This window comes from Arachis ipaensis, chromosome B07, assembly GCF_000816755.2.
Source record: "Arachis ipaensis cultivar K30076 chromosome B07, Araip1.1, whole genome shotgun sequence".
Lineage (NCBI taxonomy): Eukaryota > Viridiplantae > Streptophyta > Magnoliopsida > Fabales > Fabaceae > Arachis > Arachis ipaensis.
In genome coordinates this window covers 13,269,155-13,293,525 of record NC_029791.2, presented here as the reverse complement: position 1 = coordinate 13,293,525, position 24,371 = coordinate 13,269,155, and the positions used below count along the sequence as shown (strand labels likewise).

General features: G+C 33.3%; 1 protein-coding gene, 2 long non-coding RNA genes and 2 pseudogenes across 6 annotated transcripts; 3 read left to right on the top strand and 2 right to left on the bottom strand.

Annotated features, from left to right (window-relative positions):
• LOC110264473 lies at positions 4,394-5,241 on the bottom strand. The gene is made up of 2 exons (XR_002350656.1): positions 5,153-5,241; positions 4,394-4,842 (listed from the first exon to the last, which is right to left on the bottom strand). It is a non-coding gene; the product is annotated as an uncharacterized LOC110264473 (long non-coding RNA).
• LOC107606745 (B3 domain-containing protein At3g25182-like) lies at positions 9,390-10,340 on the top strand. The gene has a single exon (XM_016308772.1). The coding sequence runs from the start codon at positions 9,390-9,392 to the stop codon at positions 10,338-10,340; it is 951 nt and encodes a 316-aa protein (XP_016164258.1).
• Positions 12,831-15,953, bottom strand: LOC107609242. 4 transcript variants are annotated; one of them, XR_001613104.2, is made up of 5 exons: positions 15,841-15,953; positions 15,231-15,331; positions 14,863-14,958; positions 14,331-14,476; positions 12,831-14,090 (listed from the first exon to the last, which is right to left on the bottom strand). It is a non-coding gene; the product is annotated as an uncharacterized LOC107609242 (long non-coding RNA). The 4 variants fall into 4 exon arrangements; XR_002351154.1 differs by lacking the exon at positions 15,841-15,953 and having other exon boundaries at positions 12,832-13,250; positions 13,904-14,090; positions 15,231-15,834; XR_002351153.1 differs by lacking the exon at positions 15,841-15,953 and having other exon boundaries at positions 12,832-13,250; positions 13,911-14,090; positions 15,231-15,834.
• Positions 17,957-19,519, top strand: LOC107606744 (annotated as a pseudogene).
• On the top strand, positions 21,716-23,919 carry LOC107606743 (annotated as a pseudogene).

Below are 24,371 nucleotides of genomic sequence, written 5' to 3'. Positions count from 1 at the left end.
TAAAAATATAGAATGTTGAAAGAAAATATTTTCCAAACTAAATATGCCATAATGTTTTCTGTATTTTGTAGAAGTGGTTATAGAAAATATCTATTTTGTAGATTTTTATCTCAGAATAATAATGAATCTAAAATTAAGAACACATATTAAGACTTTACCTCCATCAATATCATGAATTACACGAGCCTCTACAATTGCCTTATTCAAAATAACTATGAATACAAAATGTAAGAGACATGAGATAGTAGAACCAAAGCTTCATTCGTTTTTAACCATCATGTTGATCGGACGCAATTTCTTCTCTTTGTAAACCTTTGATATTTATAATTTGGTCATTCCATTATTTCAATGTAACTGTCCAGCATATTAAAATATTTTATGAGCAATAACGCATCTCTGAGTTCGTGATGGACTTTTAATAAGTTTTAAACAATACGGATGCTTGTTTTTTCTTTTTGATAAAAATAGTTTATGAGAATTTTATGGAATAATTAAGTAATGTTTTTATGATGCATGCATATAGTTGAGCTCGTGATGGTATGTTTAAAAAATGGGGATATCTTTATTGAGAAACTTCTCTTATGAAAGATTTCTTCAGTTATGTCAGCTATTATAACTTATTATCGTTATGTTTGTTAGCTAATTATAATTTTAATTAGTATGATAGTATGATACCAAACATAATTTAATGATTAAGTAATTGTTTCGGGTTATTATAATTGGTATGTTGAAAAACTGGATTTGGGTTGGAAGTATGTATGATGGAACTATGAGTGAGTACTTTATGTTTTATTTAACAAAATATGTTTTGCCTTATTCAAAATAACTATGAGTGTTAGTATATATATACGAGGTCACTGTGACAAAAGCTTATTGTTAAGTGAACTTGTGATTAGTGAGAGTGAGGAATTAGCTTGTGTTAGCTCTTGAAATCAGATGTGCCAACAAAGTGGTTATTCGCCACATGATCTCCAGCCTTCAGGTTCGCAACTCCTTCACTCTCCGCAATTCTGTTGAAATAAGTAATAAACTCATCAATTAGAAGTTGGCCAGACTTAATCACAGAGTTGCTGCTATATTCAATGTTTAAGTGATATTAAGAAAGGTTGGATTTGACTCCTCTAGAGAGCAGCTTTTGGATATAACAAAATGCAAATCCCTTCATGGATACACGCCTCTAAATTGTAGATGAGAAGATCTGAGGTTTTATATTTAAGATGCGAATACATGTATAAACTATTTATAAATCTAAACTGATAAAATTTTGGACATCTTAAGCAGTCAGGGATCCATTTATTTGTGGGTAACTGCGTTTAATTGAGTGTGCAGTGAGATGAGAATAGAAGAGAAGGAAGCTTAGCTGCTTAGGTAGGGAAAAGAAGAAAAACCAAACAAAAAAGAGAGTTTATATTATGCATGAGGTTGATGCAAAAATAGGAGGAAAGGGTGGAAGGAAATGAGTAAGAAAAGAGATAGAGTTTTGGGAATTGAGGTTCATTAGGAATGGTTGCATCTATGTTAAGAAGAGATAAGAGAGAAAGCATATAGAGCAGAGGGAAGCACTACACTATGCAGGAAACAGTGAATCAAATAATGGTTCCTTGTAAACAAAAGTAACACAACATAATCTTCTACAGGTTTCTGAAATGAGCGCTTAACAGTTTCCTTCTCTATTGGCCAATTTTATTTAGCTGCTTTCATAGGAAGCTATTATTCTTTCTCTATTGGCCAATTTTATTTAGCTGCTTTCATAGGAAGCTATTATTCTTTCTGGAACAGAAGAAGAACAAAGAAGAAAGAAAAAGTTGAACAAAAGGGTTAAGAGTATAAAAAACTAGCCAGGGACTCTTCTATTTAGTGTTCTCATCGTAACCTTGTTGTGTATTTCTGTAAAACTTTCCTTATTTATATAAAGTAAGGAACAGATTCTGTGAATTGTTCATCTTTTCAAATATTTTGTTATCAAGGAATTTTGTTGTCTTTCAACCATTCAATTATGTTATAACCACTACATATATTTCATGCATGAGTTTAATAATCACTATAACTATTAATTAACTAGTTTCTCATTAGAGCAATGCTAGGGGCCAGCAACTTTTGGGATTGGTAGCCATCAAATAGCCATCAATGATGATTTAATGGTGTGAGATTGGTGTGAGATTTCATCCAATGGCTCACCTTTCTCTGCTGGTTACATGCTGGCCAAAATTCAATAAAATTGCTGGCCCTTTAGACTTTTCCTTCTCATTATTTGAAAAACCATATATAAAGTACTTATTTATTGTATATTTTCTCATCTTTGAGTCTTTTTCTTTCCTCTTAAAGACTAAAAGATATTCTGTCCGGTATTTGTGTCCCACACTTATATTTTTCATTTTTCACAATTTTGTAACATCATATCATGTATTCAACATTACACATGATTCTTCCCAAAATCAAACATGTGAAAATTTACCCATGATAAAGGAAGGAGACACATGGGACAGAACAATTGTTTTCCCTCAACAAAGCACAGTTCAACTATAGCAAATTAGACAATTTAACTCATATCAACTATCCTTAAATAGAATGAAATGATGAAGACATGAAAACTCTTAAAAAATAGATATCTGGCTGACTGCCCAATGTTAATAAAAAATATATAACCAAGTTTTCCCTTCCTTTTTTTTAACGTTGCAAATCTTAACAAACTCCATCGACTAGTAAATAGAATACGGACATGGTACCAAAATCAAGTCCATTTTGTTGACAGAGACACAAATGCAACATAAACATTGTTGCTACCATAACCACTGCCTCTGCATCAATGCAGGAATTGCAGCAATGTCAACCAATTTTTCCAACAAGTTTCTGCAATTACAGTTATATCTGCCAATTTTTCAGTTATCCACAAAATGCAGTCATTACAAGCCATATATACTCAATTATTATTATTATTATTATTGAACTGTATTGGAAAATTTTGTAAGAGCAATGATAATAGAAGATACAGTTCACTTAATTGGCCAAAAAAACGAATCAAATTCTGTTTTCTTTTCCTTTGTTCTACAAAGATACACTATCTCTATGAAATCAGTTTTAAGCCTGAGATTTGAATATGTTTTTTTTTTCTTCTCTTTAATTTATCTTATTTGTAATATTTTCAAATCTTGAAATTAACTTACCTTTTTTAAAATCAGAAGATACTGATTGATTGAAAGATTTAATTTGAATTTGTCAAACAAATTAACATAATATAAGAAGAGGTGCTTGATTGAATGAAGTATACACATTAACGTACACTTTCCAAAACTTGTGCCCACTCACTTTCTCTTCAATCTTCATTGCTAAAGAAAAGAATGGAAACGCATAGAGCCAAACTACGCTGCCAATGGTTCCCATGCAGACCACGTTCTTCATGCAGCGCAAAGAACAAGCTGAAAGAGCTAACTCCTTTGGTTACTGTTGATTCTGATGATTCTACAGTTGAGTTGGTGAAGAATTTCTTTAATACAGCATTTGCTATTTCCTATTAATGTTGTATTTGTATACTCTTACCATGTTTATATCTTGCTTAGTTTTCTCCCCTTTGTTTTGGTCCACTGTGCAATTCCTTTTTTCTTTCTCTTTTTTCAAAAGAAATTTTAGATTCTATTCGCACAAAACATTTTGTTTCTACAGTGAATCTCAAGTCAATGAAACACCCACTAACACCACAAGCACAAAAGATGTAAGTCAATTGCATTCTTGAAGTTGATCTTAGCAAATTATCACAAAAATCACAAAGAAATAAGATTTTTACTTTGATAAGGAATTAATAAATTGAAAGCTTTCAACCTATTTTTATACATCTAATGTGCTGAATGTAAAATTTCTTCTTAAGATTCCACTGATGGGAGCAGAATTTTGGGACTTGAAGATTGGAGTTCATGGAAATGGCAATCCATTGGGAAGCTTGATCTGTATATTGCAGCTGCTGGGATAAATTCTAAAGGGTATATGTGCAACATTTTCCATTTATTATTTCTTTCAAACTGTTCAAATTTTGATAAATATATTGAGGTATCTGATTTGTTTGATAAACTGAATTTGGCCAGATTACAAAAATTTAGGCTAGAGCGGTTATCCTTGTTTGATACTGTTTTCAGCAGGTTAATTTCTTTTCATTTCTTTGCTTTACATGAGCTTTGGTTGTTGCTTCGGTACCAAGGTTGTCTTGCCATGTAATGTACTCTCTTGCTGCTAATCTTCATTCCTTGAGTAATGGAAATTGATGAATTATTGCTGCTATATAGGCCATGTAATTGCAGTGCTAGTGAGGGAGAACCATCAAGTAGTGCTGCACAGGCAACCATTCAAGGACACACTGTACTTGAAGCTCTATGAGGATGTAGCAGAGAAACACTGTGAAATTGATCAACTGTGTATATATTACCATTAATAAATGCATTTGAAATTCAGAAGTAAACAAGCCCCCTTCTCTCTCTCTACATTTGAAAATTCATCTTTTCCCATTTTTTTTTAGATAATAGTCATAATATCATTACAAGGTTGAAATATAATCATACTATTAATGTATGTACTTATTTCCCCCCTTAATGCCATATCATTTATATACTTGCATTATGTAGCACTGCAGCATACTATACAAGCTGTACTGTTATTTTAATATGAATTTTGAAGTGATCACATAAATTGACATGAGCCACAATTTAAGGTTGGGATGCAACAATGATGAGAAAATGTATTAAAAGATCATCATATCGCCCTCATGAAGCTATTATTTGAAGAAAAGATGCTTCCTGCTTTTCCAAAGAAACTTTGACCTTGTCCTGACTTGTGTTCATCCTCGCCAAATAAAATCTGGACCACATAAAGGTCAATGAACTATAATTATACTCGCAGGTCACATTGCATTAAAATTGAATTCTTTGTATATTACTGCACAGAAAAACTCTTAAGAAACTTCTGGTTTTGTATTATTTAATGCATGTATAACATCTTTTGGTTCAGGTTTTTATTTTTTTATTTTTCACTATGAATTAGTCATCATCATTTCCTTGTCCTTCCTCTTTCCAATAATTTATGCTTCTCCGAATCTCCCTCTATTTTATATAGAAAGTGGTTGTATCCATAAGATCTGGCAATTTAATCTGGAACTAAAGCTACTAACCTCAAGATCTGCATAATCGGGACGGTTGATGAATTCCTTTGCAAGCAAATATCTGTCTGGCCTATCCTTGTCATCACTGAACACTTTCCACATTCTGAGTGTGATCAAAACGCCACAGGAATCAAACAGCAGATCAATGTGGTTAACCAAACAATTTAACATATTGCCTACAGCATGAAATTTGACCAAATTTGAATAAACAAAAATGACAGAATTGGAATATCTTCACATAAGTATCCTGCAGCACATATATTACAGCCCTGTTAAGAAGAACTAAGAAAAGGAAAATACAAAAGGACATAAATATAAGTATATTTTCATGTATTTATGACAGAAAAAACTAAATAAGAGGATGAAGCTTTCTGTATGTATTCATAAAGTTCTGTTTCAGTTTGCACTCAAAAGATTTCTCACAAACACAAAGGATAATGATGAGTTTGGAAAAACTCCAAATTAATATTTATGATGACCAAACATTATGAATATAATTTATTACAAAATTAACTTTGGATTAAATGTTGATTAAAATAATTTTACAATACAGGTTTATAAATGGGCCGAAATAAAAAGGAAATGTTGCTAGCCCAATGATTAAAATATTCAGCATTAATATGAAGTTAGTTTCTTATGGCTGAATGAAAAATATATCACTTGGGCCAGAATGAATTCTTGTTGATCCAAGCCCAATTGTGATATATGCTACAGATCCAATGCTTAATCCAAAATCCATCAGGAAAGCAAATGTTATCATTTGCCTTATGCCTTTCATCGAATTTCATGGATGAAATAATTTTTGGGCCAGTTGTGATTATCAATGTTACAAGCCCAAAATAAAAATGATTGAAGGGAAGCATGTTAAGTCCGAAACCATGAAGCAAAGAAAACAAAGCTTCGTTTGCTCCCAACGGATCCAAGAATTTTACCATGCAATGGATTCCAAAACTCATTAAATTGTCATTTATTGCATGGGAAATATGAGAGAGAAATTTGCAGCTGAATTGATTGATTGCTATAGTGCTACATGCCACTCTAGCAAGGGAAGTAAAAGCAACTCATTTTAATTAATTTATTCAAACACACTTGATTGCTTTTCTTCATACTTTCTTCTCTCTCATCTCTTTCTTCTCTTCGGTCATTAACCAGGAAACCATGGAAGCAAAAATGAGCTACCAAAGTAAAGGAAGAACTCTCTACAAGACCATCATGATGATGGCAAAAAAACATAACAAAATAAAAGTATGCTGTGGCTGAGATATTCATCAAAAATGGTAAGATTTGGTGAGGTAATCTCGAGCTCCTCATACCCAAAAAGAAGAAGAAGATTTCGGCCAGCAAGGAAGAGATTCTTGGAGGCATGACTTGTCTTTGATTCTGCTCAACCACCACAGGAAGTAGCTAGAGTGGCGAAGTGATGGAAGAGGCAGAGATTGAAGCAGATGAAGTCATCATCATCATGAAGCATCAAGGGCCAGAAATCCATCTTAGAGAGCAAGTCAAGGATGGAGAGCCCGGATTGATGAAGAGTGATGACCAAGGAAGAACTAGAGGTAATTGCATGTTGGGTTTTGCATGGTTATCTCTTCTCTCTCTATGTGGCCGAACCGGTTTTGTTTCTTGGAGAAGAAGGAGTTGGCTTGGGTTTTTGGCTTCAAAAGTGGAGGCTTCCCTCTTCTATAAAAAGAGAGAACAGCCACTGTTTGGAGCAAGGAGAAAGTTTGAGAGTGCAAGGCACAGAATTCTCAGAGCTACCTAAGCTAATAGTTTTCTCTTCTCCTTCAATGTTCTCATTTTGTAATTTTTTTGTTTAATTTTGTCATGTCTTGAGTCTCATAGAAAAAGGCAAACAAGTGAGGTTTGTATGAAAAAGCCATAGAGCGGAAAAAGGCAGAGAGTGCAAAATTAAAAGAAAAAGCTATAGATGTCCTTAGAGTTCCTTTGTACATCTGTGTTGTGTTTCATGATTCTATGAGAATCCCCTTGTAAGTTGGGTTAGCACTTTACAGCTTGTAATCAGGATTGATTATAGTGAAATTCCATCATAGTTGTGATGGAGACTGGATGTAGGCTACACTACACTTAGCAGCTGAACCAGGATATATCTGGGTGTAATTCTCTTTCTCTACTACTCCATTTCTGTTTCTACTGCACAGGAGCTAAAACCAAAATATCTCGTGCCAAGTGACGAGACAAAAATAAAAAGTCTCGTGGCTAGGGACGAGACAAAAACAGAAAAGTCTCCTTAAGGACCGAAAAGTGTAATCAAGCAAAAAAGGGGCTAAGATTCAACCCCCCTTCTCTTAGCCACTGAAACCATCAGATAAGTATATAGTACTATGCTGCAACATAGAAAATTGAATGGAAACGCTATAACGCAACTAACCTATAATGGCCATAACAGAATTACCTAACTCAGCCTAATCATCCCTTATTACTAAAATGCAAAAGTACCTGCTACCACAATATTTGCCATATGCACTTCATATTTTTAACATAGTAATTGTTGTTACCATAACCACTGCGACTGCATCAATGCAGCAATTGAAGCCATGTCAACCAATTTTTCCAACAAGTTTCTGCAATTACAGTTATATCTGCCAATTTTTCAGTTATCCACAAACTGCAGTCATTACAAGCCATATATACTCAATTATAATAATAATAATAATAATAATAATAATAATAATAATAATAATAATAATAATAATAATAATAATAATAATAATAATAATAATAATAATAATAATAATAATAATAATAATAATAATAATAATAATAATAATAATATATTATTATTATTATTATTGAGCTGTATTGTTTTATTGAAATATCGAAAATTTTGTAAGAGACATGATTCTCCTCCTAAAACCAATGGTTAATTAAAAGGGGGAAAATATCAGTTACTCAAAACGACCATGTGTTGTTCAAAACTCTAATTTCAGTGACAATTGATGTCTCTGCTATCATCAACAGTGGAGTATATATGATTTTGAACCTTTGTGTATAAATCTTTCACCTATTGACAAACACAATTTTTAGCTTCACCTATTGTTGTTCAAAAAACTCTAATATCAGATTTGATTGAGTTTAAATTACATTCCAACCCTTGAATTTGTTCCCCAGTTAACTATTGTTCGTTGAATTATGGAATTAATCATTTTCTTTTCACCTAAGTTCACAGGGTTTACCAAGATGCATGAGATGGCAAAAATCAGAGTCTCAGCATGAACGCCCAGTTAAAATACATATATATATAAAAGAAAAAAAAAAAAGAAGGGGCATGGTAAATGGCCCTCTTTCATTGTTAGTTTTTACGAACAATTCCTGCATTCCGAATCTTCAAGAGGATTAATTTAAAACAAACCATTTACATGATGGAAAAAATTAGCCACTTTTTTTTTCTTTCATAAAATCACCAAAATCATATTTTGTTCTTGTCTAGTACATATTGTAATCAATATTTTCCATTCTTCAAAAAAAAGAAAAGGAACAGGAACAAAGGCTCTAAACAGGTTTCCACAATTGCAATAATAACAAACTATAAGAGCAATGATAATAGAAGATGCAGTTCATTTAATTGGCCAAAAAACCGAATCAAATTCTGTTTTCTTTTCCTTTGTTCTACAAAGATACACTATCTCTATGAAATCAATTTTAAACCTGAGATTTGATTATTCTTTTTTTTTTCTTCTACTATATGATTTAATTTATCTTATTTGTAATCTTTTCAAATCTTGAAATTAACTTATCATTGAGGTCCCTGAGGGTGTCACTCCTAGAATTACTCTGCAGGGCTGGAATTACAGTGAAGGACACACTGTACTTGAAGCTCTATGAGGATGTCGCAGAGAAACACTGTGAAATTGATCAACTGTGTATATACTACCATTAATAACGAATCAAATTGGCCAAAAAAAAAAAAATAGTTCTACAGAGATATACTATCTCTATGAAATCAATTTTAAATCTAAGATTTGATTATCTTTTGTTCTTCTCACTATTTGATTTAATTGATCTTATTTGTAATCTTTTCAAATCTTTAAATTAACTTACCTTTTTTAAAATCAGAAGATATTGAATGATTGAAAGATTTAATTTTAATTTGTCAAACAAATTAACATAATATAAGAAGAGGTGCTTGATTGAATGAAGTAGACACATTAACGTTACTTTCCAAAACTAGTGCTCAACTCACGTTAATCTTCATTGCAGACTACGTTCTTTATTGCTTAAGAAAAGAATGGAAACTCATAGAGCCAAACTAAGCTGCCAATGGTTGCAATGCAAACCGCGTTCTTCATCCAGCGGCCATTCTACAGTTGTGGTGCCGTTCTCAAGCAAGAGGAAGGCAGCAAATGTCTCTGGTTACTGTCTTGAATCTGAGGGGACAAGTCACGGCATGAGAGAAGGGGCTAACGAGGAGGAGAAGAGGATGATCAAGAAAACAAAAGCAGACTGTTTTATTCAAAATAAACAGTTTGATTTCAAGGATGATGAACTTGAAGTTGTTGATATTCTCTTTAACCTCCCCAGGAACTTCTTAGAGAGAGTTAATTTAGAGACTTCAAGCAGTGCTGCGAATTCAAGCCCCAGTGCCGACCAAGAACAGGTTTCAAAGGAGTCTTCCAAGAAACCAGTCAACCAAGCAAGAAACAGCCCCAGTGCCGATCAAGAACGGGTTTCTAACAAGAATTCCAAGAAGACCGTTAGCTCATTGGATTCTCGGTCCATGAAAGAATCAAAGAAACCAGTCAACCAAAACCAAGAACTCTCTGAACTGCCACAAAACTTCAAGAACTTGATAAGTGATATGGGTGGCAGCAAGATCACTCTGCTTATCGAAAAAACTCTCTATCAGTCTGATTTGAATCCGCAACAAAATCGGCTTTCGATACCGTCACAGCAGGTCAAGGACAAAGATTTCTTGCTTCCCACGGAACTAGAAATTCTGGAGGAGAAAAAGGGAATAAAAGTGAAATTGATCCAACCCTCTCTGGAAATCACTGAGTTGACTTTGATTAAGTGGTTCATGCACAAGGGACCAGAGTCAGAGAAAGTAAGCATTTCCTATGTTCTGAGATCAAATTGGGTCAAAGTTGCAAAGGCTAACAATCTAGAAAAGGATGATGTTGTTCAAGTTTGGTCATTCCGAGTTGACGAGAAATTATGCATGGCAATTGTCAAGCTTTGATTTTGTTTAATTCTGTTTTTCTGTAATCATTTTTAGCCTAATTTGCTAATTGCGGGAACTATGTCAGATAGATCCCAAATGAACTTTGTTAGTTTTTTCTTCTTTTTGGCTGGAATGGTTAATAAAATTATCTTTATTACAGTTGGAAGAATCAATTACATGTTTTTATGTTTTTTTTTTAATTCTAAAGTTTATTTGTTTTACATTTTCAATGTACTGTTATATATACACTCAAACTACATTGATTATAATGGGTGTGGTTTAAGTCTAGGATTATTGATCAATTCGATGGTTGAGAATCAGGAAAGGATATGTGATTTCATGATTAATATGGGAGTTTATTCGGAGATTTGATTTTTGTTTTCCTTTAAAATATGATTTTATGTACGTTATCTTTAATATTCTCAACTGTTGGTATTAAATTGTCAAATTTTAAATTAGAAGATTAGATAGAACTGATTGATAGATAAATTTGAATTTAATTTCCTAGAGACGTATATTTAGTGTTTATATAAGAGGTGCTGGATCCAATTAAATATACACTTTTCCTTTCTAAAATTTTTGTTCAATTCACTTTCACTTTATTGCTAAATAAACGAATGAAAAACCATAGAGCAAAGTTGCAAGAGGTGCTAAAAAGTACAAGTTTTAGATTTAACAAAATACAAATACATTCATGGATACAAGCATCTAAACTGTGGACAAGAAGATCAGTAGTTTTATATTTAAGATGCAAATACATGTATAACTACTTTTAACAAGAATAAGGAGTCAGTTATGACAGTTATAACAGATTTCCTGTTATTCTGTTTTTCGCTAACAGAGTAACAGTTACAACTCACGTTCTCTTCATTGCTAAAGAAAAGAATGGAAAAGCATAGAGCCGCACTACTTTATACAGATTCAGTGACTTAAACCACAAGTAAACAGTCTAACAATATAACATAATGTGTAACAAATTCGTAACTAACAATCTTGATTTTCTTTAACTACAAGCCTAACCACATTCTTTTTTATCTATTACTCTATGATCCAAACAGGGTTTAACAAAATACAAATACCTTCATGGAAACAAGCATCTAAACTGTAGACAAGCAGATTAGTAGTATAAATATCTATTTAAGATGCAAATATATGTATAAATACATTTGAATCTAATGACGTTAATTTATTTATTTATTTATCAATGGTTCAAATGCTACAATTTAGTAGTGAAAAGAGAAAAGGAGTAGTTACAACATATAAGGAATAACGAGTTAGAAGGGTAGGAGTCAGTTATGAACTTATGACAGTTCTAACAAATTTTCTGTTACTCTGTTTTTGGCAAACAGTGTACACACACTTTTTCTCTGCCTTTTACCTCTGTTATTTACTGTTATCCCCCCTTCTTTTTTCATCAAGAATTCTCATTCAAAACTCAAAAGTTCCGTAACAAAGTGCATTTCACAAATTAAATAAAGAATCCTAATAATTAATGGAGAAATAGAATCCACGACTTGACAAAATAAGAAATCAAAGTTAAAGCCATATATACTCAATTTTTATTATTATTTTGTTTGTGCTGTATTTCTTATTGAAATATAAAAAAAAATACATGATTCTCCTCCTACAACCAATGGTTAATTTTAAAGGGAAAAATAAATATCTGTTCTAATCGACAATGTGCTGTTTAAAAGATAAAATTTCAAAGACACAAAAAACTAACTAAATTTTGTTTTTTATTTTCTCCTTTGTTCTACAGAGATGCAATATCTCTATGAAATCCTATTTAAATTTATATTTGCTTATCTATTTTTTTTATCTTCTCATATTTGATTTAATTATCTTATTTGTACTCTTTTTCAAATCTTGAAATTAACTTATCTTTCTTTAAATCAGAAGACAATGATTAATTGATAGATTTAATTTTAATTTGTCAAACAAATTAACGTATAGAAGTATATATAAGAAGAGGTGCATGATTGAATTAAGTATACACATTAACATTAGCTTTCCAAAACTTGTGTCCAACTCACGTTCTCTTTGCTAATGAAAAGAATGGAAAACCATAATAATGATAAATCCTCCTAATTAATTAAATTTAATATCTATTCACTACAAGAAAACATCTCTATTGTTAAAAGCGTGGCAAAAAGTAAAAAAAAAACGTAATAACTTTTCGTCACGCTTTTTGAGCTACCAGCACGCTTTTGAAAGGGTCACATCTATAAGCGTGCCGGTATTCATTGCCACGCTTTTGGTGACCTATCATTACACTTTATTTTTTGCCACGTTTTTACAGATTGCCACGCTTAAAAACGTGACTGTATGTGAGAGATATGGCCACGCTTTTAAAGCGTGACTGTTGATGATTACTGTACAATATGACCACTCTTTTAAAGCATGGTTATAAATTTATTCAGTAACCTATTATTCTTTTTTTAATATTCGTAATAAAACTTTACAAAATTCATAAATAATTTTGAAATTTCGGCAATGACGAGTAATTTTAAATCAATTAATCCAACCTTCATAAAGTTGTCACCAAAAAAAAGTGTTTAATCACATGACATGCTCTAACAAAATACCAAAAATCAAAATCATAACAATTACCCATAAATTCTTAATACATAAATTACAATTCCAACTATTACATTATCTACTTCCTTTATATATACTTCATTATAAAATATGAAACTTCATGATTTCTGATCATCCATTGTGAGCGAAAAGCTTCAACTCTTCCAAAAGAATATTATTTGCATTGTTACTAGACACAACTTCATTATTTGCAGTAGTGGCTGAAGCAGATCGAGGAACTTTCTTAGATTTTAAGTCTGAAGCATGCTCTTTATTTTCCTCTCGAACTTGATCCACTTCTGTAGTATCCTCATTATCAATATCAACAACTACAGGGCATGGACTTTTTCCCTGTATTGATGAGTTAACAAAGATAGAATAAAACTTCAATATAAAATAAAAGATCAATGAATTTCTAAATTCCTACATTTTAATGATGATCAAAGAAATAAAAACCAAAAAGGACAAATAATGTTGAACACAGTTGCAAGTAATGAGGGTAAAGTTCTGCAAATCTGGTCCAAAAAAAGAACCACATGAGTACGACCTTCAGTCACAATAATACTAATTTAAGTCAAATCATCCTCCTAAATAATTCAACAAAATAGTTTAACAGAAAAATTATATATGAACATTTTAGCACAAGTTTCAAGGCAGATTAGGCCCCTCGTTCCAGCACAACTTCACAATATGGCAATAATGTGTTTATAAAAACACCAAAACTTTTCATGATTTTATGTCCAGTTACCAGTACGCATAAAGAAATATGGAAGAATTCTGTTTGCAAATCAACATTATCATCAACAAGGATTAAAAAGCCTTTCTTGACTAAGAGGAGTTGACTCCATAGATTGAAGAATGTCTCCAATTACAAAGCATGTCCATAGGCAAGCATTTAAAAATAAGGAATTCTTAATAATTTTATTTAATCTCCTGCTAACATGACCAAACCATGATAATTTTTCATGACTTTATACTGGCACACATCAGGTAAACTAACATACATCATACTTATATGATTTTCTTGTAATTCTTCTTGAATGGCGGACTGGGACCATTTACTTTGTATCTTTTGAATTCATTTCACTATCTGATAAATCATTATCAATTGGTGTCTTTTGTGAATTTGGTTCTGCACATCGAATTTGCACCTGTGCACCCCCTTTAAAGTCATATTTCAGCTTGCTGTCCCTGAAATAGAAAGAAATTCCAAACAGTTAGATAAATATTAGATATAAACCAAAAACTAGGAAGGGCAGACTTAAAATTTAAACAGGGAAAATGAAAAGGCCAATGCAGACTTAATAAGAAGCATAAACCAAGAATCTGCTATGAACCATCCCTATATATGCCATTTCCAAGAATTGCAAACAATATCCAAATATTTAGAGTATAAAGGTTGATGAGTTTCCAATAGCAACAGAAAGTGACCTTTTTCTTTCTCTATAGATATTGCGGAGGCTGGACGGCAGCTACAACCAATCAAGAGAAAGTGATGATATCAAGGGTGTGCCACTCCATCCACAAGCAGATAAAGTAGTTCAATCCAACTTCTGATAATTCTTATGAAAATAAATCTGCAATGCAAAACAAAATAACAACTAATCATGAAGAAGTACGACAACTATTCTTACAAATCCACAAATAATTGAAATAAACATACATGGACAATGCAAAAAGCCTAAAAGCGAAGATGTTCACTGAAAAAAAAAAAAGCAATTACTCCGTGTTAAAAGAAAAAGAAAACTCCCACTAGCACATTTAAAGATTGGTTTTGACTTTATATATTTTTGTTTCCAGTTCTATATGCCATATATATAAATTTATGGAGTAAAACAACTTTACATATTAGTTGTGATTAGTAGAATTTTTGAAGGCACCAAATAAGGGTATGAAATTATTAATGCCTTGAAACAAGTAGCGATACATAATCAGCATTGAAGGCTTCATGTTTGAATCATACCAAGGCAACCAATCCCTATACAGCTCTTTGTGAATGACGTCAATGTGACCATCTACGTGCTCAACCACACTGCCTTTGTAGAAACAGACATCCCATCTGCAAGTCAATAAATAATAGGCATAGAAATAAACTCAATTATACCATAATGCAAATGGCAACAGTAATCGTGGCTAGTAAAATTGCACTTTTCGAAAGGCTCTGACCTATCCGATTACAATTCTTATTTGAAGACAATGAGTCTTTATTTAATGTTGAGGCCTAGATTTTCAAACAAAGCATCCAATAAGAAGATATGACCTTCCTAAAGGAAAATGGGAACAACATAAAAAGTCTACTATAAGAATGCCATGTTCACTTAATGGACTTACGCTGATCTTGAAGGACCAAGTGACATAAGAGTCTGGAAAATGGCTTCGGAACTTCCATCAACCACACCAACAGCCATGATTGCAAGGTGATCATCCCACTTCTGATGATGTGACCATATGCAAAAAATTCAAATTCAACCATAAATATTGTTTGAATGATATAAAAGGAATCTCACAGGGATAGAACATCAGCAGAGAGGGTTCTCATTAGAATATCACAAGCTTATTATGTCAATGAATCAGCAGCAAAGCAAGCTCAAATTCATCACACAGAACCAATCATGAATTAATCACTGATTACTACAGGATTAACATTTCACCCGTAGTTTTTATTCCAAGTCTAGAGACATAGTAATACATCAAATGGATGCTTTTTGAAAACTGGAAACGTTTCAATTAAACATCATAAACTAGCATAATGGAATTTTCTTTTGTTTGTTTTTATGCCTAAAATGCAAAATGCAGAATCATAATGAAGCAAAATGCAAAATCAATAAAACCTAACAAAGAAGGATACAAAATCATAAGCAAATTGCAATAATAAAAAAGTAAACACTGAACCCTCGTGAAAAAACAGAATAATAAAATTAGTAAATTCAGAAAGCCCAACCTTCCACCTAAAACTGCACAGAACTAGATAAAAAATCTTTCTCTATTCGGTGCTATTGGAGTACTGTCTTAGTTTGCCATCGCCAGCTTGTCATCCTTTTCCGTTCTTCAAAACTAAAATATTTTAAAGTGTATTATTATTTTCAAAATTATTATTATTATCTAAAGTGTATACTATTTGATCTACTTAAATATTTTAATATCTCTCTTGCTACTAATCTCTCAATAAATTGTCCAAACTATATTCAAACACATTTAAGTATTTAATTTTGACAAATAACATCTTACTAGATATTCTATTTCCCTATTAAATCTATTCTCACCTTCTAAGCTATTATCCCCAAATACTCAAAACTATTTGGGAGTGGATCCTCTCCAGTGGAAATTAAACTGGATGGTGTCCAATGTTAAATCTAATCCTTTATTCTTCTCTCTCTCATATTTATTTTTTGTTCCACTTATAGAATTAAAGGTGAGAGATCACACTTTATTCTCTCAAGTGTTAAAAAAACTGGAGAAGATCCATTTCTAAACTATTTATCTACACAAATACATTATTAACAACCAACTAAATCAACTAATTAGAGAAAATAGAAAAAGAACAACCAGAAAAGAAAAAACAAAAGGGGACGCAGGCGGCAAATGAAACAGTCGCGTGCAGAGGAACTAGAGGCGTGGCAGCAGTGACAATGACAAGGTGGTAGAGGTGACGATGCGGTGGTAGAAGTGACGATGTGGTTGCAAACAAGTTTACTATGTTCTGTTCATTTAATTTGATAAGGATATATCAGGATTTTTTTTATTATGATAAGGATATAGCCACGCTTTAAAAGCGTGGTCGTATCTCTCGCTATTGCCACGCTTTAAAAGCATGGTCATATCTCTCACATATGGCCACGTTTTAAGCGTGGCAATCTGTAAAAGCATGGCAAAAAATAAAACGTGGTGACAGAGCAATTGGTACGTTTGCAGATATGACCCTTTCAAAAGCGTGCCGGTAGCTAAAAAAGCATGGCGAAAAGCTATTGCTACACTTTCGATGTTGCACACACTATCCGTTGTTTTGGGTAGCTGCCAATTAAAAACTAATCATCTAGAATCACATACTGCATGATAATGATGTAAAACTAGGGTACTGTGCCGGTTAAACCTTGTTTTGATGATTAAATTACTCTGGCTTCCGTGCCTTGCTTACAAATGATAAGGTATTTGATAATCTCATATAATGCTCAAAAAAATGTTTTGAGACTAAATTACATTCCTCCCATGAGCTGATGATTAATTTTCATCACTCATACTATTGACTATTTGGTACCTTGGAAGACAATATGATGTTTTGAGCATGATTTATCATTGTTTATTAGGTATTGGAATTAAGAAAATTACCCTTTTAATAATATTTTTAATTGATCAAAATATTCTTAGTACAGCAATGTTATGTCAACAATTATAAATAATAACTCCTATTAACAATTATAAATTACACTCCTCCCACGAACTGCTGATTAGTTTTCATCACTCGTACATTATTTAGTTTTGGATTCCACCCTCAAATCTTTATTTTTTTCTTATAAAGTTCCAAAGTCTATAGTAGTGTTGTATGCATGATCCAAACTGGCTGTTGATGCGAGTCTCAGAAATAGGAAAATCATATGTAAACTAGGACAAGAAATAGGAAAGTCTCCGGATCGTACACATTTTCATCTTTGAAGTGTGCAATTTTTAAAAAATAATGGGGATGAAAGTGTAGTTTGAGCCTCCCAAGGGAGAAGAGAGTGTACCTAGACTTGGAAACAACTTTTTTTACTATCTTATACCGGCAGCATCATTTCATTCATGAGCATCTGGTTGACCATTTTGATTTATGTGTAGGTGGAAGATCTCTCTAGAGTCTATAGGCTTTTACAGCAAATACCTGGATGCTTGAGACTTCTTGCCATTTTATTCAACAAGGTTGGTTTCTTTGGTTTTATTGTTTGGGATCAAAGTCAACTATTTTTTCAGAGTCTTGTTGCAATGATAGCATTGTTGATTATGCTTCCATTGCAGCATATTACAGCTGAAGGTATGGTATTGATCCAACAGGAAGAAGAAGTTGCTAACAATCAGGTTTATATGCATTCCCTTTATGTGTTGGGGTACCTGCAGTAGTTATGCATCTTATTCTGACTTTAGTCATTGATTATCTAAATGCCGACAAAAAATTTTTTTCTTCACTTCAGACTGCAAGAGGGTCTAGCATCCGCGGACATGTTAGTTTCCATGCCTTTTTCTTTTAATTTTTTGTAGTAATAGCTGTAAGGCTGTAAGTATAATCATGTCATGTAGCAGGTACTAATCAGAAAAATTATCGAGGCCCATGACAAGTATATGGCATATGTCAATGATTGCTTTATGATTGATACTAAGTTTCACAAGGTTTGAGGCAATTTTGATATTCTGTTAGTTTCTTTGAAGAACAAATACTCTAAATATCATAAAAAAAAATTAGTTATTAAATGATATATTTGATTTTGGTTGTCTCAACAGGCACTGAAGGAAGCATTTGTGATATTTTGCAATAAAAGTGTTGCTGGCTGTACCACTGCAGAACTATTAGCTGCATTTTGTGATAATATCGGCTGAGTGATGAAGCAATTGAAGAAAATCTTGACAAGGTAATTTTTATATTTTCTTCACCAGATTCCCATTGCTATGAATTGTGTTGACAAATTTGTTTAGTCTCCTGTAGGTAGTTAAGTTGCTTGTTTATATCAATGATAAGGATCATTTTGCAAAATATTGCAGGTCAAACTTTTATCATCGTAAATTTTTACATTTGTTTTAGCCTCCATATTGTAGTACAAGAACTATTTATTTATTTATTTGTGCATTCTATAATTGCAGGAAGAATCTTGCCCGCAGATTACTTTTTACCCCGGATACTAATGAGGAGCAGGAGAGGATTCTTTTATCAATGCTAAAGCAACAGTTTGGGGGAAATTTCACATTGAACATGGAGAGAATGGAAGTATGTACATAACAATCATTAGTTCATTACTCATGTTTATGAACAGAAAATTTTGTACTTTACAGGCTGCTATTCAACAATGCAGATAGATTGAGCTATTCAGAGATTATGACTCGGTTGAACTTGAGCCACGAAGATGCCGGTAGATTACTCCACTCGCTGTCCTGTTCGAAGTATAAGATACTTAACAAGGAGCCCAAAACAAAGTCTACATCTCCAAATGACATCTAGTACAACTCTAAATTTACTGACAAAATGAGGAGGATCAAGGTTTGTTCTTAGTTTTATCCATAGGTCACATTTGATTTGCAATCTCATAGCTAGTTTTCAGACATGAGGACAAAAGGAAGATGGTTGAAGATCTCGACAAGGATAGGCAGTATACCATTGACGCTGCAATTGTGCGCATTATGAAGAGCAGGAAGGTTTTGGGCTATCAGCAACTGCTTTCGAAGTGTGTCGAGATGTTAAGCCCCTTGTTCAAGGTATAGCAATATGCATGCATCTCCTAATTTGAGTGAATTTGTATTGGCTGAATTATTTTCTGATCTTAATTTGCAAATGTTGGTATTTGATTTGCAGCCTGAAATAAAAACAATCAAGAAACGCATTGAACATCTCATTGCAACGGGACAGAGATAACCAAAATATATTCAAATATGTGGCATAATGGAAGCAACTAATGCGCAGTGGCCAATGTCTATTGTCTAGTAGTTAAATGTAGTATCCATGCCTTTTTGGTTTGATAGAATGATTGCTCCATGCTTCTTTGTCGATTGTTGTAGACAATAGAGGCTATAAATATTTGGAAAGGAAGAATTACTGAAAATAAATTGTTAAAATACGTGAAGATATAATACATTTTTTTCATCTTAGTCTATAAGGAATTTGGACAATCTGTTTTTAAAATTTTAAGAAAATGACAAGGAGATCTTGCATCAAGCGATATGTCATGCAAAGTCCGGAGATTGGAGAAGGGCAGCATCTCAGCATCTGACAGTAACAGCGTTCATTCACTGGAAAATACTAGGACTATCTCACATTCTAGAAGAGACAAAATTAAGAATGAGTGCGTTAGAGAATTGTGACAATGGAAGGACATCCATTAACATCCATTAGGCTAAGTTTAAGAACTCTACAAGAGGAAAGAGAGGTGGTACTCTCCAGTCTTTTTATTCAACATCAAAATTTGCTTTACAATGAGTTCAGCATGCCTTCTTATACTAACTGCTCAGGCAACTACCCTTATTCCCATCAATTACATTCCCAATTCCATTATTTTAGTAACTAACCTGTAAAATCCCTATAATACCCTTCTCTTTTTTTTTTTTTTTCCAAACCAAAATTCTAACCCTAACTTTGACATAACACACACCCTCACACACTCACCAAAACCCTAGCCACCCTTACCCCTTCCAACAGCAGAACAAAAGAACAGAAAGGGAAAAGAGAAGAGGGGGAGAACCGGAGAGGGAAGAGAAGAGGAAGGAAGGTAACCTAACAACTACTACTTTACCTAAATGGCCTTAACAGCTTTCTAAAAGGAGCCTGCTTCCCTCGTTTCCAATTGTATGCAACTTTGTTTATATCCTAAGGATGAGTAACATAATCCATCGGCCCATCTTGGAGCTCCGGGAACTCTGAGCGGTTCCAAAGATTTCTGAATAGATAGAGCCATGGTGGAGCTAATGACATGTTTGATGTACCCTAGAAATCTGAAGAACATGTCCAATTAGATTAATATTATATTGCTAGAGTATATTTCTTCCATTTTATTTATATTTATACAAAGAAGGAAGCAATAATGTATATGTTAGTTCACATTACGAAGAAGAAAACTGAAGCAGATATGGATAAGCAAAGAGCAAGAGGAAGCCCAAAAAGCTGTTACCACAACAAAAGCAAGAAAGTGATTAGGATTTAGGATTGTGTTGGAGCAAATCAAGTACATAAATATTTGTTTCTGACAATAGACATACCTTTTTATCCTGAAATCACAAAAAGAGACCAAAAGTTCTTTACTATTTTGTTGTGCAATAGTCCTATCATCAGAAGAAGCTTAAAAAGTGGAAGTAACAGAGTGATACCGTAGAAGATGGGCCAATTGAATCATGAGTTATGATACACCAACAGCCACATAATGCTACTCAAAAGCGAAAAGTCAAATCTAAATTTGCATCGACCACGTCTGTAGTGGTGATTAAGGAAGTATTGTAGAAGCACAGAGCATCATCTCTTTTCTCATGTATTACACTTAAAATTTAATTTTCTGTCTTAAGCTAGGTGAGAAATTTACATTATGAATTTCAGTTTATGTGAAAAAGGCTAAGTGTTAGTATATATATAAGTGGTTATTCACCACATTCACCGGTGAATACTGGAAGCACATGATCTCCGGCCTTCAGGTTCGCGACTCCTTTGCCAATACTCTCCACAATTCTGTTGAAATAAGTAGTAAACTCAGCAATTAGTAGTTGGCCAGGCTTTATAACAGAGTTGCTGCTATATTCAATGTTTAAGTGACACTAAGAAATGTTGGATTTGACTCCTCTAAAGTGCAGCTTTTGGATTTAACAAAATACAATTAGCTTCATGGATATACGCCTCTAAATTGTAGATGAGATGATCTGAGGTTTTATATTTAAGATGCGAATACATGTTTAAGTGACCATGATGTTTTCTTGTTTTGTGTAAGAGACACAATCAAACTTTTAAGAAATCATGCTAGTCTTGCACTTTGGGTTGGTGGAAATGAACAGATTCCACCAAAAGATATAAATGCTGCTCTGAAACTTCATCCATTTTTTAATCATGTAAATGAAAATGGAAAACCTGTAGTAATTCAAGGATAGTTTCTACTGTAGGAATGCCAGTTGCTGCTACCATAAGAGCCACAATGCCTCCAGAAGGATGGCAGATACCATTATTTAATGAACTTTCCAATGGTTATGTAGAAGTAGTTCCAAATCCCATTTGGAAATACCTTAAATACATTCCATACTCAAAACCAACCAAGGTTCATGATCAGATTCAGCTCTATGGTATAGCGAAGGATCTTGATGATTTTTGTTTTAAGGTATGAGAAACTTTTATCTGGTAGCCACTCATTCATGTTGAGTTTTCCATGATCTTATCTTTGTTGTGCAGTTGCGGGGTGTTTTTTTTCTAACTGATCTTTTCAGGCTCAACTTGTAAACTACATATAATACAGGTGTATTGATTTTGAAAACACAAAATCCTTGGACTTGTCTGAGAGGTCAATTTTATGGTCATCTTCTCGACTATGGCTGTCGATGCACTGCAGAGCCAATTCATGTACAGCTTAATCTAGATACATACTTTATAGAAGTAAGTAACTAAGAGACTAAGACTAAAGTTGTCCTTTCAATAAGATGAGAAAGAAAATAACACATTATTAACAAAAACAAAAATACTCCCTTGTCTCTTAAATGAAAATTGAGATAGGAAGCAAATGGGAACAAGCTAAAAGGATATATCTGCAAATCATCAAGATTTTTCAGTTCTGAATAGTTTCTGGAAGGTCTTGCTTTAATTTTTCTTATATTTTTCTTCTTTAAACAGGCTGTTAATACTACATCAGAGAAATTGTCTAATATGGCTATCGAAGCTTCAGTGTGGGATCTAGATGGAATGTGTTCATACTACAAAGTTCATGAAAGCTTCACTATGCTTCCTAAAACAGTAACACCTATTTTCAAGATGGACTATCCCAAGTCAGAACACGCAAAGCCGGTCTACTTTCTTTTGCTCAAACTCTACAACAAATCGAATAACAGAGTTTTATGAAGAAACTTATATTGGTTGCACCTTCCTGGTGGAGACTACAAGCTACCGGAGCCATATAGGAAGAAGAAAATACCACTCAAGATAACATCAGAGATTTTTGTCAAAGGGTCCACTTATAGATTTAAAATGAATGTGAAAACATATCTAAAGGACCAAACACCGAAAACAGTTCAACAGAACATGAACTGGGTTGGTTTAAGAGATTACACAGATGGATTGGTGGTAAAAATAATGGTTTGAAGGTATCTGAAATTAAGGGAAATGGTATAGGTGTTGCTTTCTTTCTTCAGTTTTCTGTGCATGCTTCAAATAAGGACCACAAGGAGGGAGAAGACACAAGATAATAGTCATAATATCATTACAAGGTTGAAATATAATCATACTTGATGAGTTTGGAAAACTCTAAACTAATTTGATGATGATCAAACATTATTAACAGCAAAATTATTAATCTAATCATGTGTTAATTAAGTTAATTTTGCTGTGCAGGATTTTTTATTGGGCCGGAAAATAAAATGTTGCAAGCCCAAATTAAAAATCAGCCGAGCTATATGTTTCCTATCAAATGGCTGAATTAATTATTGGGCCAAATTCAATGTTATTATAAGCCCATATCTAGTTTTGATGAATGCTTCCTATGCTTGATCCGTTACAAAATTTATCAGGAAAGCAAATGTTGACTATTGGGCCAGAACCTAAATATTATCATTAATCCCAAGTTATTTTGCATGCATGGTCCGAAAGAAAAATAGAATTGGGAAACAATGATGAAAACCCAACTCATTGAATCAGGTGGCATGCTTCCAACGGACTTCACTCTCTTAACTTGTAATGGAATTCAAATTTTATCAAGTAAGGTTAATGCAGTCCTTGGAAATATGAAAGAGAAAAAGTCAAGTGATTTGATGGCAATCAAAAGTAGCTTACACGCTACTTCACAAGCTTGGAGAAATGCACCTAATTAATTTATCTTTCATAACTCTCATAGCTTTGCTTTTCTCTTTCTTCTTTCAATTTGCTTCTCTTCTTTCTTCGGTCCTTGTCCAGGAAATAATGGAAGAAATGTTCTTCAACCAACAGAAGGAAGAAGCTGCATGCATCAAGACCATCAAGCTAATGATGGCAAGAAAACATACTAAAATAAAAATGAGCTGTGGCTAAGATACTTACCAAATGTGGTCAGATTTGGTGAGGTTATCTTGAGCTTTGCATGCTCAAAAAGGAAGAAGAAGATCTCGGCCAGCAAGGGAGATTCTTGAAGCATGGCTTGTCTTCGATTCTGCTCAACCACCACAGGAAGTAGCTAGAGTGGCGAAGTGATGGTTGAAGGCAGAGATTGAAGCAGATGAAGTCATCATCATCATGAAGCATCAAGGGCCAGAATTCCATCTTGGAGAGCAAGCCAAGGATGGAGAGCTAGGATTGATGAAGGGTGATGATCAAGAAAGGACCAGAGGTAATTGCATGTTGGGTTTTACATGGTTATCTCTTTTCTCTCTATGTGGCCGAACCGATTTTGTTTGTTAAAGGAGGAAGAAGTTGGTTTGGGTGTTGGCTTCAATAAGTGGAGGCTTCCCTCTTCTATATGAAGAGAGAACAGCCACTATTTGGAGCAAGGAGAAAATTAGAGAGTGCAAGACACAGAGTTCTCAGAGCTACCTGAGCTAACAGTTTTCTCTTCTCCTTCAATGTATTCAGTTTTGTATTTTTCTGTT